Source organism: Ictidomys tridecemlineatus, chromosome 5 (assembly GCF_052094955.1).
Source record: "Ictidomys tridecemlineatus isolate mIctTri1 chromosome 5, mIctTri1.hap1, whole genome shotgun sequence".
NCBI classification, from domain to species: domain Eukaryota; kingdom Metazoa; phylum Chordata; class Mammalia; order Rodentia; family Sciuridae; genus Ictidomys; species Ictidomys tridecemlineatus.
The window spans coordinates 111,514,911-111,533,452 of record NC_135481.1 but is presented as its reverse complement, the minus strand read 5'-3'; the positions used below and the strand labels follow the sequence as shown (position 1 = coordinate 111,533,452).

Sequence of the window (18,542 nt, the reverse complement as noted above, 5' to 3'; positions counted from 1 at the left end):
TGGACTGTACGATTGTTTTATTTCAAATTCTGCTTTATGGTTTCCTGTGTATATACGCAGATTGTCGGTTTCTCACGTTCTATTGAAAGCTGCTTAGGGAAAGGAATTGAACTCTATTTTATTAATCTCTGTGTCCTTTTGGCGTCCGGGAAGGGTCCGATAAAATTATAAAAAATTTTTTTTCAAAATTTCTCAGAGGGAACTGGACTGTAAATTTTTGTACCAAGAACCACTTGCATTTAAGTATAAAATTTGCTTAACTTGTTTAGGGTTCACTAGAACGAGAAACACCTTTGTATACGCATTCGTCCAGGCAGTCACACACCTGCGGATCGCAGCCTGGGACCCTCTGGTTTGTCTGCAAACACGTGGGTGACAAGCGATTCTCTTCAGGTCCCTCCTCTGTCCACGGTGATTGGCGGACCATAAGCTCCAATCATCCCTCCCCGCCTCTTTCAGCAGTAGCCAATCACAGACCCCGAGCGCCTCCTGACTACTAGACACTGTTTACTAACAGATCGAAGCTGGGGAATAAGGGGTGTGACTGTTCTAGGAGGTCAGGGAAGGGAAGGTGTTGACTGCGCGTGCGCACCACAGGCAGTGGGCGGGGCAGAATCTAGGGTCTCACCAATCCGAGTGGCCGCGCTTCTCCCTCTCCTGCCTCCCCGCCAAGCAACAACAATTCGAGGAGCGGGGCGGGGCGTCTAGTGAAACGTCAGAGCAGGATGCCCAATGGAAGCCGGCGCTGGCAGACGCGCGCGCCTTGCGCCCAATGAGCGGTGACAGCTCGAATGGCTCCTCTACCTTGTTGGCTGTGGGCGGAGCGGCCTGGAGGAGGAGGCGGTGGAGCAGGGGGCGGCTTGGTTGCGCGGTACTAGCGGTGCCCGCCGTAGGGGGAGGAGGCGGAGGAGCCAGCCGTGCGGCCAGAGCGGGAAAGAGACTCGTCTTCGCGTCCGAGTTGTGGAGCCGCGGCACCCCGGCTCCTGGGGCTGCAGCAAGGGCTGTGCGGGGACGGGCGTCCGCTGTCTCCCGGGTTCCCCTCAGAGCGACCCGCGGGATCGGAAAAAGGGAGAAGATGGAGGAGGGCGGCAGCGGCGGCGTCGCCGCGGGCACCAGCGGGGACGGCGGCGACAGCGGCGAGCAGCTCCTAACTGTCAAGCACGAGCTGCGGACCGGTAAGCGACCCCGCCCTCTGCTGGCCGGGCCCTGCGCGGGGTCGCGCCCCGGGGGACTGGCGGGGGCCCGCGCGGGCCGGGGGCGGGACTCGCTGGCGGGGCGGGAGCCGGGGGTCTCGGGAGGTCCCGGGAGGTGGGCGCGCGCCCTGGGGAGGCGGCCGAAAGTTTTCCCGAGCCCGGGAGGCGGCGGCAGACGCGGGGCGGCGGGGCCCTGGAGGCTGTGGACCGCTGCCTGCGGCACTGGTCTCCGAGGATGCTTTCGCGCCCCCTTTCCCGCTCAGGTGACACATCTGTCACTGCATCCTGTCTAGGACGAAAGGTGCGCTTTCCTCTGCGCGAGGTGAGCTGCGCCTGGGTTTGGAGCGTGACTCACTTCTCCACGCCCCTTGAGGTGGTCCCGGCTGGGGGTTAGGAACCGTCCCGTGAGAACTGCGGTCCTGTGACACTGAAACCCAGGGGGTGTCTCCGCTTTAGCCAGTCTAGACTGGGGAGATAAAGAGGCTTCGCCGGCTCCTGGGATTGAGTGCTTTTATTTGCAATTGTCGTGAAATACTATACTTGGCCTTGAGTTTCTTTCAAAGGTCTCTTGAGATGCAGGCTCTGTAAAGCTCTGGGTGAAAGGGACTAAGGAGCAGGCTTTGATCCCACATTCTAATGTTTGTGATCACTAGAGTTGTTCTGAGTCTTATACTTAAATTACTTTTTCATTGTGTAAGTCCAGGTTTATGATTTTGGAAAATGCTTATCTGGACCAATCAGTACAGTTTGGGTACAATTGTGTTTGTAGAGCTCAATCTCCTATTGGAGATACGTTTTCATTTCTGAACAGATAATACATTTTAACAAAAAAAATCTGTGGTCTTTATTATTACATATTGTGAGCATTTAGGATTTTTTGTCACTGCTTCTTTTCATATTGAAATATTCTTTTATTATGTAGACACAAAGCTTAAATGGCAGTTTTCAGGGGGTACACCTAGTACACTTTATTTCTGTTTTGAACAGATCATAAAGGTGGCTCTGTTACACAGTTATTGTTATTTCTGATGATATTGCTGATTAGTATTCCATTGGATGCCCTTGTGGTCACTTAACATAAGAGATGTCAAATTAATGCTTGCTTGCTTCTTTCTCCTCTTCCTCCTCCTCCTCCTCCTCCTTCTTCTGGTTACCACTCAGGGGCACTGAACCACTATGCCACATGCCACATCCTCAGCCCTATTTTGTATTTTGTTTAGAGACACGGTCTCAACTGAGTTGCTTAGTGCCTGACTGTTGCTGAGGCTGGCTTTGAACTCATGATTTTCCTGCCTTAGCCTCCTGACTTGCTGGGATTACAGGTGTGGCCACTGGGCCTGGATCAATTTCATGCTTTCCTAATTCAACATTTTTAAACATTGTGGTTTTGGACATTGTCAATCTGTTATATATCTTGAACCAGTCACTCTATAATATTTTTGAGTTCCTAACATAACCTTTGTAGTTTCTGTTGGCTTGGTTTTTCTCTTTTGATTTCATGGACCACTGATGTTTTCAAAGGGCTATTAGATCATTTACTTAATATATATATGTTTGGTGTTAATATCTGCTTTGCACCAGGCTCAGTGTCTAGAACTTTCTGTGTGATTTTTTCCTTATCTTACATAATGATTCACTGCTTTATATGCACAGAATCATACCGTACAGCAAAAAATACTTGAAGTCATGTGCTCCTCATCCATTGACCATGATGCAACAAGGAGCTTTTGCTCTATGACTGTCCAAGGAGCAACTTGCTTGTTATTAGTAGTCAACCAACTGCTCAATTTCTGGATTTTGCAAACAATGCTAGTTTTGTAGAAAACAATGAGTACTGCTTTATTTCCCTTTCTCCACTAACTGTGTGAATCATCATCAAGTTTGCATTTTAGAAATTTTTTCTGCTGGTTGATGAGGTTATACTGAATTCATTAGTGTTGTTAACTGTCAAAGGAAATGAGCAGTCATTTTGATTTATTGCTGAACACTGGAACAACTGACCGGACATAGTGGTCAAAACCACTGTTAAAATAAAACTTGAAAGAGTCACTCATCTTGAGCCAACTGTGCTCATTTTAGCGCAGGATGCTATAATAGTCACCAATGTAATTTGATCTGATGTGGTCCCTTCTCAAATTGTGAACAAGTGCATAGTCATATCAGGTCGGTTGTTGACGATTGCCCTTTTTGTGCAAGACACTACCCTGTGTGCTTTAGGGTGAATTAAAAATCAATAAAAGTCAGTGTAAAGACATGGGAATTGCTGCAGTTATGTAGATTAAATAGCATAGCACACCTGGGCATGGAATTGGAAGACATAATGATTCCCAGCTCTGCCACTTACTAGCTGTGTAGACTTGGACAAGTCGCTTCATTTATTTCAGACTCACTTCTTTCATCTACAAAATGAGAGGATTGAATGAGACATAGTTGGAAAAATGCTAAGCACTTTGCTTAACTTATAATAAGTGGGCACTCAGGAAATGTTGGTTGAATGGAAACCCAGGAATCACTGCACAACAATATCTTATTGTAAGGTGTCCATATTAACTCTGTGTATACTGGAAAGAAAATCACTCATTTGATTAGCCTGTGCCACATTGCCTGGCTGTTATCTTTTTCTGTATTTCTTTTTCTCTAACAGAGCATAAGTGATCCTTATAATAATTTATTTACTTATATGCATTAGACTATAAGATCCATGGGTAAGATACCATGTCTTTGATCTATTTGTAGCCCCTGGCATATAGTAGTTACTCATATTTGTAGCCCCTGGCATATAGTAGTTACTCATATTTGTTGAATGAATTCATCAAATGGATGAAAATAAGGAACACATATAATAGTATATTATATTCCCAGTGCCTTGCAGATGTTAGGTGGCAGATAAATGATGATAGTGACAATAAAAGCTAAAGAATGCAGAGTATAGGATTGAGTTAAATGGCAATTTCTTGAGCACTTTCTGTCTTTTAGCCTAGATAGTATCAGTACCAAAAATGACTAAGAAAACGTTCTGCCCTTTGTCATAGTATAATAATAGTGGGATGTGTACAGTATAAAGTTGCCAAAGAGCAATTGAGACTTTTAAACAATCAGAGGGTTGGGTTATCTTACTCATTTATGCAGTAAGTATTTTATTGCTTACGTTCTGGATGCTGTTTTAGATACTAGAGTTATAAGACATATGTGGTCTCTCTACTAGAAGGACATCAGCTGCATCAGGCATCGATGGAAGCAGAGGTATAGATTGTCTGTCGTCTCTTGAATCTCTGCTTTTGTATATGTGATAGTTTTGTCCTTCTCCTTTGCAGTCCAGCTTCTCCCACATGGAAAGATGCTGCTGACAGTTCCCAAGTTTTACATCTTAAATTTTTAGGTGCTAGAAAGACACTGGTCCTTTTCTAAGCTTATAAAAATGTCAGGGAAGGACAGTATTGTCTTGGCTTTGGTTAGGTGTCCACATTTGGTTCATTGAACTAAGGTCAGGGGAAGGGATCATGTTCTGCTAAGGTGATAGCAACTGTAGTAACGTGGATGGGGCAAACTAAACTCTCTGAAGAGAGAATGTTGCTGGGAAGACATTTCCTTAGTTGCTTGTCATTAGGAGAGACAGCCTTAACACTCAGGAGAGGGTTGACAGGAGGGTTGTCTATTGGGTTATATGAATTACTGTAAATCCTAAAGGTTTAAAGCAACATGATTTCTTTGGGTCATGAATTTGAGAGTTCCGTAGCTTGGTGGTTCTGACTCAGCGACACTCATGAGGTGGTAATCACGATGTTGACCAGGACTGCCTTCAACTGAAGATTTGTCTGGGGCTGGTTGTTCCCTTCTAAGAGGGCTCACTCACATGTTTTTGCAGGCTGTTTCAGCTCCTTGTCACATGGGCCTCTCCATTGGGTGGCTTGAGTGTCCTTATGACATGGCAGCTAGTTTCTCCCAGAACAAGCTATCCAGGAGGGAAAAAGCAAGGCGAAAGCCATAATGTCTTTTTTGTTAAATGGTTCTGTTGGGATGTCGTCTGTATACTGTATGGTATACTTTCCTGTTTTAAGTGTACAATTCAGTGTATTTTAGTAAAGTTAGAGATATATAATGATTGCTACAATCTAATTTTAGAACACTTCCATTACCTAAAAAAGAAACCTCCTACCTGTCACCCTCCATTCCCACTACCCAGCCCCAGCCCTAGGCAACAACTAATGTATTTTATGTTTCTATATATTTGCCTATTATGAATTTTATTATAGTAGAATCATACAATTGTGGTCTTTTGTGACTATCTTTTTTTGTTAAACATTGTGTCTTCAAAATTCATCCCCATTATTTTATTGATAGATTGTATTTTTTTGTATTAGATGTATCATATTTTAAAATTCATTCCTCAGTTAATTGACATTTGGGTTGTTTCCCTTTTGGCTATGTGAATAATGTTGCTTTTCACATTTGTAGGCAAATTTTTGTGTGGACCTGTGTCTTTATTTCTCTTGTGTATTACCTACAGTATAAAATTGCTGGGTCACCTGAGAACTATTTTACCAAGTGACTGTACCATTTTATGTTCCCTCCAGCAATGCACGAAGGCCTCAATTTCTCCATAGCCCAGCCAATGTTTATTATTTCCTTTTTGATTTTTGTCGTTGTAGGAGGGGTGAAGCAGTATTTCCTTATGTTTTTTTTAATATTCATTTTTTAGTTGTAGTTGGACTCAATACCTTTATTTTATTTATTTATTTTTATGTGGTGCTAAGGATTGAATGCAGGGCCTCACATGTGCTAGGTGAGTGCTCCACCACTGAGCTATCCCCAGCCTCTCATTATGGTTTTGATGTTTCATTTTTCTAATGATGTTGAACATCCTTTCATGCACTTACTGACCATTTGTATATTTTTTGGAGAAATATTTATTCCAATCCTTTGCTCATTTTTTTAAATTGGCTAATTTGTCTTTTTTTATTATTGAGATTTCTTTATTCTAGATGCAAGTACCTTGTCAGCTATATGAGTACAAATATTTTCTCTTATAAAGTTAGTTGGCCTTTCATTTTTTTGATGGTGTCCTGAGAAGTGTGAAAGTCTTAATTTGATGAAATCTAATTTTTCTCTTTTTCCTCCATTTTTTTCTTATGTGTGTTTAAAAAATCATTATCTAAAACAAGGTCATAAGAACTTGTGCTTCTGTTTTCCTCTAAGAGTTTTATAACTTAAGCTCTTTTATGATTTTAGATCTATGAATTAGAGCTATGATGAATTTTGAGTAAATTGCTGTACATGATGTGAGGTAATGTCCAGATCCATTGTTTTGCCTGTGGCTATCCAGTTGTCACATCACCATTTGTTGAAAATTCAACTCTTCTTTCTCCCATTTAATTGTATTGGTACCCTTGTTGAAAATCAATTAACCATAGATGTATGGTTTGTTTATTTTAGATTCTCAGTTCTGTTCTATTGATCTGTTTTCCGTTCTTAAGCAAGTACCACACTACTGTGTCTTACCAAGTATGTTTGAAATAAGAATGTATGTCTTCCAACTTTGTTGTTCTTTGTGTGTGTGTGTGTGTATGTTGAGGGGTAGTACTTTCAATGGAACCTAGGGCTTCACACATGGCTAGACAAGTGCTCTACCACTGAGCTACATCCCCAGCCACCACCACCCCTTCTTCCAGTTTGAAATTTTACTTTGAGACATGGTCTTGCTAATTTGCCAGCCTGACCTTAAACTTGCAATTCTTTTGCCTCTGCCTCCCAATAGCCAAAATTATACCATGCTTGGCAAACTTGGTCTTTCTTTTTCAAGATTGTTATTCTGGGTCCATTGATTTGCCATATGAATTTCAGAATCAGCTTTTCAGTTTCTGCAAAGAAGCTAGCTGGGTGAAGTTCTGACAGGGATTGAATTGAACTCATAGATCAATTTTGGGAGTGTTGCCGTCTTAGCAGTGTTAAGTTTCCTGATTGCTGCACAGGAATATCTTTTATTGAGGTCTTCTTTCATGTCTTTAAATGATGTTCTGTCATTTTCAGAGTTTGTACTATTTAGTTAAATTTATTCCCAAGTGATGCTATTGTAAAAGAAATTATTGTCTTTAATTCCTTTTTCGGATTATTCTTTGCAAATGTCTAGAGATCTTTGTGTTCTGCAACCTTTATTAGCTTAGTAGTTTTTTAGTGGATGCCTTAGGATTTTTTTTTTATTTACAAGATCATATCTGAGAATAGAAGTGGTTTCACTTCTTCATTTCTAATCTGTATGCTTTTGTTTACTTTCTTTGTTTAATTGCCTTGACTAGCACCTTAAAAACAGTGTTCAGTAGCACTGTCAAGAATAGACATCCTTGTTTTATCTCTGACCCTGGGGCAGAGCACTAGTTTTCCATCACCAAGTGTAAGGATAGCTGTGGGATTTCCATAGATGCCCTTTATCAGATTGAGAGAGTGTCTTTCTATTTCTAGTTTGTTTGGTGTTTTATCATGAAAGGGTTTTGGACTTTGTCACATGCATCTGTTGAGATGATTGTGTGTTTTTATTTTTTTTGTTTTGTTGGTGTGATTTATTACATGGATTAATTTTTGAATGTTAAGCTAACCTTGAATTCCTGGGATAAATCCTTTGTGGGCCTGGTATATAATCCTTTTTATATGTTTGTTAGCATATTGTTGAGGATTTCTGTTTCTGTATTCAAAAAAGATACTTTTAGTTTTCTTTCCTTCCCTTGCCCCACCCCTTCCTTTTCCTTCTTACCTGTTTGGTTTCTGGCATCCGTATTGAAGGTCTTTTAACAGAGGTCAGGGGATGGGCTAAAACTACTCATTCTGCTGAGCCCAGGTTTTCTTATCCAGAAAGTAAAGGTGTTGGACCTAGTGAAAGCTGGTGTTCTGAGGATTTTTATGGACTAGAAGAAAGTCAAGAGCTATGATTTAATTTTAAAGACCATTCTGTTTTACTGAAGAGTTCATGTAGAAACCCACTGATAAACAATAGTTCCCTGCTGCTTTTTGAATATGGCTCTATTTATAAGGATTTAATTTGAGTTAGTTCTTTTTTCTTTATAATTTTTTTTGTAGTTGTAGATGGACAGCATGTCTTTATTTTATTTGTTTATTTTTATGTGGTGCTGAGGGTCGAGCTCAGTGACACACATGTAAGGCAAGCACTCTGCCACTGAGGTACAGCCCCAGCCCTGTAGTTAGTTCTTTAGAAATACAACCATCATGTATAGTAAAAGATATTCAGATTTCAGTGACAGTCTCAGTTATCTGTGAGTATGATGCAGCTCTCCTTTTTACACTAAATATACACAAATATATTTTTGTGGATGTATATGTTTTTATAGTACTTGTTTTTTTTAATGATTTCTTTACTTTGAGGCAAGTAGACAGAACTTGTGCTCTGTCTTTAGTTTTATAGATATATTGAGAAAGTTAAAAATATGAATAGGTTATTGACAGTACCCTAGCTGATTCCCTAGACCCCCCCAAAATTTCCTTTTAATTTTCTATCATGAATTTCAGAGATTGAGAAAATGATTTATTTGGGCAAAGAATGGCATCTGAGCCTTTATGTCAAAGAGATTCAAATGAATAGAGGTTGTATTACTTCTTCCTTTCCATTCTGGATGTATTTGTGAGGGAAAGACCTCGGTAATAAGTCTGGTTGCAGGAACCCATCTGTTTATCATCTATTTATCAATCACATAAAATATATAAGATATTGCATTGAGATATCAGGGCAATAAACAGGATCAAGTAAGGTTAATCTTGCACCCAAGGATTTCAACTCCCCCAGGACACATATGACCTAGGTAGAGTCCTGAGGGCCATTTGTTAGACCAATGCTTTCATGGAGAGAGGAGCCCAGCCTTGCCCTCCAAAAGGTCCCACAAGGTTGGGGGAAGAAAACAAAGATCAATACAGTATGTTGAGTCTGCAGTAAGAGCTCAGTTGTTCTAATCAACAAAGAGAAAAAGAGAGTACCTTGGAATCCAAGCTTCTGGAGACCAAGGTAATTTGATTGGTGGGAGCAATTTTTCTCTTTAATAAGAAACTGACACTTGGGGACAGCTCTTCTAGGGAAAGTCTGATAACATCACACGTTGGTTGAAGCTTCACAGTTAAAAACACTGATACGAGATCCTGCAATCTGTACATGTGGAAAAATGAGAATTCATACCCTATTTGAATCAAATGTATGATATGTCAAGATCATTGTATTGTCTTGAACAACTAATAAAAAAATAGAGATGTTGATCCTCAAATGCAGGGGGAGAGGGGACAATCTCCTTACTGCCTTTGAGCTCTGTCATGACTTCCAGTCTGATATATCAAATGTATGAGCACTCCTGCATGTATCTTGTTTGAGTGACTAGGTTCCAAAATAGATTCTTGTCTTCCTTGTGTTTGTTTTTAGCAGTGTCCCTTTTAGTTAGGTGTAGTTCCTTTCTCTGAAAGTCAATTGGATTCTCTGAACTTCACACATTCCTAGATTTGTGAGTGAATGATCTCACTTTAAAAAAAAAATTCTCTAAGACATTCTTCCAGGGGCTGGGGCTTGGGCTCAGTGGTGGCATACTTGCCTGGTATGAGTGAGGCACTGGGTTCGATTTTCAGCACCATGTATAAATAAATAAAAAAATAAAGATCTATCAACAACTAAAAAATATATATATTAGAAAAAGACATTCTTCTGTACTGTAGGAGAATTCGGAGATAGAGTTCCGAAGTTTTAGTGCAGTACTTGGTATTGCAGTTATTTCACACTCAAGTTTTGTTATATAATCAGTGTGTACTTGACCAAAACAAAAACTAAACACAAAGCACAAGTTCTGTCTACTCTCCTCAAAGTAAAGAAAGCATAAAAAAGGAGCAAAATTATTTATTGTGTAAATAATATTTTTGTATATCAAATTATTTGGAATATAGAAAGTGAACTTAGTACTTAAAAGAATTCTGTTATTTGCGCTTATATTTTTTAAAAAACTCTTGATTCTGTTTTCCATTTGTGCCTCTTACTGTTAAGGAGATTTTTCTGACACACCATTCTTATAATTTAAGTTGCTGCAAAAAGGTAAATGAAATTTTCTGAGGTAGGATGAATAATGACCCCTCTCCTCCTGCCAAAGATGCCCATATCCTAAACCTGGACCCCTGTGAATATGTTAAATATTCCATGGCAGAAGTGCATTTGCAGATGGGTAGAATAGCCTGGATTATCTAGGGGAGTCCAGTGTAATCACATAGGAAGGTAGAAGGGCGAGGGGAGAAGGGGAAAGAAGCAGGGGGGGGGAATGTCACCATGAGGAAACAGATGAAGTAATGCCATTGCTGGAAGGGGCCATTAGCCGAGAAATGCAGGAAGCTTTTAGAAGCTGGGAACAGATTTTTCCCCCAGTCTCAAAGGAACACAGCTCTGCTGTCACCCTGATTTTAGCTCTATTAGACCCAGTTTCAGACTTCTGATTTCCAAAACTTTAAGAAACAAATTTGTGTTGTTAATAAATCATCAAGTTTATGTTCATCTTCTATAGCAGCAATAGGAAACGAGTACCTGTTGCTTAAGATTGAATGAGCCAAGGGATAATTTTGCTTCAGGCATGGATGACTAACATAATGGGAGGCAGTCAGTCATTTAAACAACTATTTTAATAGGGAAGGGCAATGAGTGTTCTTCTGGGGTAGGACTGTGCTGTTTCTCTAAGGAAGCATCCTTGCTGTGTTGCTGCTGATGACCTGTTTTATTTTTCATAGGAACACTCTGCAGTAGATCCCTGGGAACACGTACTTTATCAAGTTGGTGGCATGAAAGCATCCAGTCTCAGGCTCATAGCATGTAAACCTGTGATTGGGCATGTCTTATATATTTTTTTTTAATATTTCTAATTGTAGATGGACAAAATACCTTTATTTTTATTTTTATTTTTTTACATGGTGCTAAGGATGGAACCCAGTGCCTCACACATGCTAGGCAAGCACTGTGCCACTAAGCCACAACCCCAGCCCAGGGTATGTGTCTTGAATCTCCTCCTGTGTTCTTTTGTGTTCTTTTTCTTAATTTTCTGGTTTCTTAATTAATCTTAGAAATTTGCCTTCAATCTTTTCTAGACCAAGGCAAGGATTTATTAAATATGAAATTAAGTAAGTACATTTATATTTAAACATATGTGTACATAAAGTAATATAGAAAACATGAGAATGCTTTTTACTTTCTATTCAGTGTTTTGATTCTTAAGTAGAATCTTTATCATAATGTTCATGCTATTTTTACATTTCTTCTAAAGAGAGAAAAGTGAGTCCTCTAATTAATTAGTAGCACTTTTGATGTTTGAAAAAAATATGATAAATCAATAAAATAGAGGCATACTTAAAATAATTCTAGAGGCAAAAAGGTGGAGATGGATAGAGGGCTCTCTTTGCACTATGCAGTTTCCTGCAAGGTGGAATATCCCATCTTTAGCTGGAAAGTTTAGTCAACTGAAGCCCTCTGTACTCTAACCAAATCAATAATCTAAAGTAGGAGTAGGTGTTTTTCCAAGGGGAAAAATTATTTAAAATAGGTAATAAGGATAAGGATGTACTTTGTTTCTAAATATGGTGCTGTGGCGGCGGGGGGGGCATGAACACTGAATTTTAACAGTGTATTTGAACAAACCCACTCTTCATGATCTTATGCTTGCTTTTCCTTTATACTTATGTCATTTGTTTATAAGGAAACATCATAATTAGGGCCAGAATGGAATAAATCTAATGTGGCCACACACAAATGAAACTCATAACTTGGACCTAATTTTGCTATGTATAAATTGGGTACAATAGTCACAGTTTTATTTATCTGCCAATTATCATTGAATTCCTACTGTGTGTTTCACACTGTCCTAAATGCTATGTTTAGTAGGGAATACATTAAACCTGGCTTTTATCATCACTGAATAATACTTGAGAGAGACATTAAATACACAATCACATAACTAGCTCTACACTTGCAGTTGTGACACTGAAGATACGGGTTCTGTGAGGGAGCCTAACTGGGTGGCCTTACAGGGTGTAAGGGATGAGTGGAGCCTTCTGTGGAGCCATCAAAACCCTGTGTGGTGATTACTTTCTTCTTATTCTAATTTTATACATGGGGAAACTGAAAACTTCTACTTACCCAGAAAGTAAGTAGAAGAATTGGTTTTAAAACCCAAGCAGACTGTCCTGAGGTCCCACTCATACCAAGTGCTCATGCAGATGAATATGGGCCAGGAGCTCCAAAAAGAGGTCTGGGCGGGATAAGAATCCTGGCATCGTTGGCATGTAAATGACATTTCAAGTCAAGGTAGTAGATGAGAACACCTTAGAAGAGATCGATGAAAGGAAGAAGACTTAGACCTGAGCCCAGAAAACCCCCAAGATGTAGAGAATGGATACAAAAAGAGTGGCCAAGAAAGGACACAGAGAGGGAGGAGCCAGGAGAAAAGCTGGATTCCACCTGGGGAGTTGTGCTGTCGTGGGAGCCCAGGAGAGAGGTGCTAGGGCTAGAGGTGGGTACATAGTCCACGGACCCCTGTGCACAGGGGGAGAGGTGATGATGCTGAAGTCCTTGTGTCAGGGGTGTGCAGGATGAGAATACACAGGTGCATTTGGTGGCAGGAGGATGTGGAGTTTTGAAGGCATGATTTTTTTTTTTCTGGGAGTTATAAAGAAAAGGCAATTCTTTATTCAAGAAAAATAGCTTCACTGTTTTAAAGAATTGTTATTCTGATGTTTTAAAAAAATTCCTAGATACAGGAAAATCACCCAGAAAGTTGACACAAAGCTTACATAATGTACAAGAAAAATTTGTCTAATGTTGTGGAACAGCTTCCAGAAAAAGGTTTTCAGGCCCAGCAATGGAAATGCTCCTGTGCTTTCTGCAGAGGTCATTTCCCTGAACATGTTCTCTGGATCATGCCAAAATTCTTAGTAAGCTTAATGTTCTGTTTCTTATTTTGAAGTGTTTTATATTTAGTTCAGTTCTTCTAAATTAAATTTATTTGGTGCATGTATTGGAAAAAAGGCTGTTTGTAACCACTTTATAAGCATTTGTGTTCTTATTGACTCAGTTTTCATATTGGCTCAGTCATGTAATTCCAAAATCACTTGGAGAAGTAAACACTGCTGTTTTATACACCAGAAGTACAGTGTGTCTTCAAGGTAAGTGACTCCAGCAATGAAAGTGGGCAGCATTGTTTTAAAGTACACAGATAATAAATATAACTTTGTTCTGCCTCCAGCAGAATGCTGTCCAGAGGCATGGTTTTGAGGCCCAACCACAACTCTAAACAGCTTCAGAGCAGCTTACCACCTGGCAGTAAAAAGGAACCTAATGTGCCAGCTCTTTAGCTTATTTTTCACTTCTCCTGCCTTCACTAGAATTGGGCTAATTGGACCCTCTGGACAGGAATTAGGGTTTTTAGTTCAGAGTAATGTATGTGCTGTCAGCACTATACTGGATACCACCTAAGCTAAACTGCGGCTTATCTAATAATTTGCTTTATAAATAATTTTCCCCCTGACAAAAAGGAAGAAAAAAATAGCAGAAAAAGATTTTTTTTTCTCACTGCATACAATTGTCACCTTTTGACTGAAACTAAATTAGTCTGAGAAGCTTATGTTTTTTAGTGTGGAATAAGAAAAGGCAAGGTTGTATAAGAAAAGCTATTTTATAACCTTATTAGCTTGGTCCCAGGAAATGAGATGCTAAATACATGTTTTCTAGTTGGTATATTAAAAACAAATCTGAGCATATGAAATAAATAGATTCAAGTCAGGTTGTCAGGCTGTGTTCTGCACTGATTTTTAAATCTTCTACTTCCTCAGACTTCACTCATCTCTCTCCTTCCCCTGATCCCCAAACTCTCCTTCCCACAGACACATTTGAGTCCTCCTGTAAAGAATGATGATAACACTAAGCCCTCTGTGGTGGTTGTCATCGTCTTTCCTCTGGGGGTTGAAGGCACGGTTGACACAGCTCTTTCTGCCTCTCCATCTCTGCCCAGTCTTTGATGTGCTTTGGCATCAGGCTTCTGTTGCAGCCACTGCCCCCAAATGGTTAGTAACTCACCAAAGTTCCTGTCTCTCTGTTTCTTAGTCTGGTGAAAAGTCTCAGTTGAATGTAACTCTGCTTCTTTAGAGTCAGCAGCTGGTGCCCAGTGTGGTCTTGGCCTCCCTTTCCTAGTGACAGACTCTGCTGGGCTCCCTGGTTCTTCCCTCTTGCTGACTGCCCCTCTCTTTCCGCTGCCTGCTGTCTCTCTGCTTCTCGTGGAAGGATCTGTCCTCCATTCCTGTGCTTCCTGAGAGGTCAGGGTGTTATCAGGGCTTCATTTATCATCCAAGTCTCTGTCTTCAGCTTAGATCTCTTTTTTTGCATTCCTCATCAGACACTCCCAACAGCCCGCTGGACACAAAACATCTGGCCATCCACAGGTAACCTTAGTCACTCAAGTTTTTCCTCCAGCTCTCCTGGTTTTATTTAGTGACATTGTCATTTCCCATCTTGCTAGGACCAGCTAGAAACATTCTAGACTTTTCCTCTCTCACGTTCCCCTGGCTTACTAACTGGCTTTGCCAGTTGTGTCAGCTGCAACTGTAAAATATCTCCTTTATTTGTTCCTTGCTCACTGTTGCCATTACCACAGTCTTTGTTCATCGTGGAACCTAATGATAATTGCTCTCATTTGTTGAGCCTTGTGTGTCTCTGACAAGCATTTCACATGTCTTATTTAATTCTCACAACACATCTGTTTGATGTCTACTAGAGCTGATACCTCTGGTGTACAACCTTTTGCCCTGTCTTCCTGGAGTTCTGCTGAAGCGGCAACAAGTAGTTCTTTGTTGGTGTACACTCATTTCAGGTTGATGCATCTACCTTCAAGTACACAAGCTGCACATTTTCCACTTTCTGCCCTGGGACTTTGATTCCTGCTCCAAAGCTTAGGACCCTGTAGGGAGCAGGCTCAGTAAGTACAAACGTAACATCCCAGAAGCACTAGGGGTTAACGTCCCACTGGGGCAACCATCAACTAATGGGGTATGGGAACTGGTAATAAACTCTTCTCTGTATTGATTCAAGGGTGGAAAATTCCATAAGTTCTTCAGAAGGTCTAGATTAGATTGGGTTGATAAGGCATTCCTGTTTTGGTTTTTCCTTATTCCCTGTTTTTACTCTCAATTTCTCCTCTATCCTTCTCACTGGGATTCCATTCCACAAAAACCACTTGCACATGTGTCTGGCTGTGACAAGTAATGCCGAAAGTGGCTCTAGAAAGTGTATCCTTGGATGGGATATTGGAATGTATTACTCATTGGTGAAACTGTAGTATGGACCCCATTGTTGATGGCAGTAGATGCTGATAAATCCTGACATGTGTGGCAGCCCAGGTACTAAGACTCATACCTTTAGGGGATTAGAATATTGAATGGAAGGTAAAGGGTTGGGTTATGCAATAACTCCAGTAATAGAGTGGTGTGAGGACATTGGTGATTATTTGTCTCTGAGTTGACTGACCTCTTTTAGCTTTTGAAACCGTGAAAACAACAAGTTAGCTAGTTATCAATGCATCCTGTGAAAAGAGGGCTTCCATGACAGCATTTGGAAAGAACCTGTGGCCATTAGTCAAATTAAGCTAATAAAAAATCAGGCCCAGGATTTAATCATAGGGTAGCACAGCTGTATGCCTTTTGTGATGGTTTGTATGGTGTCTGCTGAGCTCAACTGGAGTGTTTCCTAAAACTCTCTTCTAGACTTTAGAACTGGCTGCGAGAAGCATTTTGAGTGATATTGGAGGGCCAAAGCGAAGCAGCAGCCAGTTTCCTTTACGTCTCAAGCTTGGTGATGGCACTAGGCCCTGCTCCAGCTCCCACACGTCCTTGCCAGTCTGCTTTACAGTAGTGTGGGCGTGGAGCAGGGCCAGCTGCAGCTCCCCTGCCTCCTGTTGGATTACCTCCCTCAGCTTCTGGGAACCCTGGGGCAGTGGAGCGCCGCTTCTCTGCAGGCTACGGGCATCGCTGAGGCTGAAGATAGAGACAGACGTAGGCTCTTGTTGGTCCTCATTGATTCCGCTTGTCTTTGGGATTCCCGAACTGAGTTCATCTGAGCCAGACCCTGCTCTCTGCCTCCTTGACTCCACCTCCTCCCCACCTTGGCAGATGACATCAGGGGGCTTTAACTAGCTCGTCCTTCCGAGTCCTGGGTGATCTGGTGTTCCTGCCTGGGTGACCACAGTGCCCATGTGCCAGGCGAGCTCGCATGGCTCTTCCCTTTGCCAGTTGGTTCCTCTCCTTGCCCTTCCCTGTGGCGCTGCGACCATGCGGAGTACGTCTGTGTGTACTTTTTCTTCTGTTTCTCTTCTGAGTTCCACCAACCCTTGTTTCATTTCTACCTTTTTTATTTATTTGCTCATTTCTGTTCTTATTTTTGTATTTTTGGTTCAGGATTTATTTATGTAAAATTTTAAATGCTTTTTGAAGGTTTTAAGTTCAATTTGGAGGACAGTAGTATTACTGTTTTCTTCAGCTTTGTGGTCTTTGTCATTTTTTTTTTTTTTTTTTTTTTTAGGGGGAGGATCTCATCAGCTGCTGGAAAGCTCGATGAGCATTTCCTAGTACACGTCTTCACAGCTTGTTTTGCGGTGGTCCATTCTTCTTGGTGCTCTGTGTGGTCCACTCTTCTGGGTACCTTGGGGCACCTTCCTCTGTGCAGATTCTTTCATGGATGGCACTGGGGAGGTTGGGGGAGGGTGTTTCTTGTTTCTCTTTTGTTGCTGTTGAATCCTCAGTTTTCCCCTCTTCCTTCCTTCCTTTCTCTTCCCTGCCATATTTTCAAGGGCACCCACTCTTCTCTGTTCACCCTTGGGCGCTGCTTCTTCAGGCTAACTCTCTTTGCTGCTTGGTTGGTGCTTTAGAGCACCAAGTTCTGACCTGTTTTTTAAAATTTTCTTTAAAAATTTTTTTGTAGTTATACATGGTCAGTGGGCCTTTATCTTTATTTGTTTATTTTTTATGCAGTGCTAAGGATTGAACCCAGTGCCTCACACATGCTAGGCAAGTACTCTGACCCTGAGCTACAGCCCCAGCCCTGATCTGTTTTTTTTTTTTTTTTTTTTTGGGTGAGGGGAGGACTGGAGATTGGACTCGGGGGCACTCAACCCCTGAGCCACTTCCGCAGCCCTATTTTGTATTTTATTTAGAAAAAACAGGGTCTCACTGAGTTGCTTAGCCTGCCATTGCTGAGACTGGCTTTGAACTCACAATCCTCCTGCTTCAGCCTCCTGAGCCGCTGGGATGCCTGACCTGTTTTTAATATTTTAGATTTTCTATTGGACTCTTTTAGGGAAAGGTGTTATGTTGCTTTGTCTCAGTGCTCTGTGCCCCTTTACTCATTTTCAGAGTCCTCTAAGGATCCCTTTCTGTCTCTCAACCTTCACACTTGTTGGGGTTGGGGGTGCTATGTTGGGATTTGTTCTGTTTTTCTATGACAGGTAATTTGAAGGTGTAGCATCCTCTGTCACCTAATACTGTTGAGGGCATAGTCATTTGTGGTTTTATTTGCTCTCTTCATTGGTTTTATAGTGGTGGTGTTTTTTGTCTTAAGGGTGGGAGGGAGATTTGAAACGAGGTAACCTTCATTGCCCCTGAAACCCAGAAGCTTCTCTCTATTTTTAAGGCTCTGCTCAAACCATAACTTCTCTTCTTTGGAGACTTTTCTGATAGTTTTCTAGTGTCCATGTTCAGATATTTGCTGCTCTGTCTTCTATTTTACCTTTTTCTAATTACTTATATTATATTGTATTTATTTGTCTCCCTTACCTATCAGATTGTGAATGTCTCTGAATGGCAACCATGGATTCTTCTTTTTTGTGATACATGGTAGATATCCCACTAAGTGGATTAATTGACTTAAAGGAGAATAGAGACAGCTGATGAATGTCACCTCCATCAGCCACGAATAGTATGGATATTTTTGGATCAGATTGATCTTCAGTTTTAAAAGAAGTATAAATAGGTACAAATTTGCATAATGATCAGGTTTTTATTATAATAATACCAAAGTTTAAGGTAATAAGATTACCTCTTTCTCCTACATCATTTATAATATTAATCTTTGAAAATTAAGATGACCTTTACATATACCTTTTCTTTCCTCTAATATTGTTAAATAATTAAAACTCTGAAATCGTCTTTCCTTCCTTTTTTTCCTTCTTTTGAAAAGGTTTCTGCAAAATTTCTGTTTTTAATAAATCATTTTAATGTATAAGTGACTTCCTATCCTTTTGCTATCTAAAATGTCTTTAATGTGTCACATGACTAAAATTTCACATACTTACAGAAAAG

The 18,542-nt window shown here is 40.8% G+C and overlaps 1 protein-coding gene across 4 annotated transcripts in view; it reads left to right on the top strand.

Annotated features, from left to right (window-relative positions):
* The first annotated feature begins 821 nt into the window (after positions 1-821).
* The window catches only part of Rps6ka5 (ribosomal protein S6 kinase A5), a 183,904-nt gene continuing 166,183 nt past the window's right edge, over positions 822-18,542 (top strand). For 2 of the 4 annotated variants that reach the window (XM_040274239.2, XM_005321348.5), the window contains exon 1: positions 826-1,175. In XM_040274239.2, the coding sequence (XP_040130173.2) occupies positions 1,076-1,175 (100 nt within the window). In that variant the 5' untranslated portion in view covers positions 826-1,075. Of the gene's footprint in view, positions 1,176-18,542 lie in introns of all 4 variants that reach the window. The other 2 variants (XM_040274240.2, XM_078050716.1) reach the window with 2 other exon arrangements.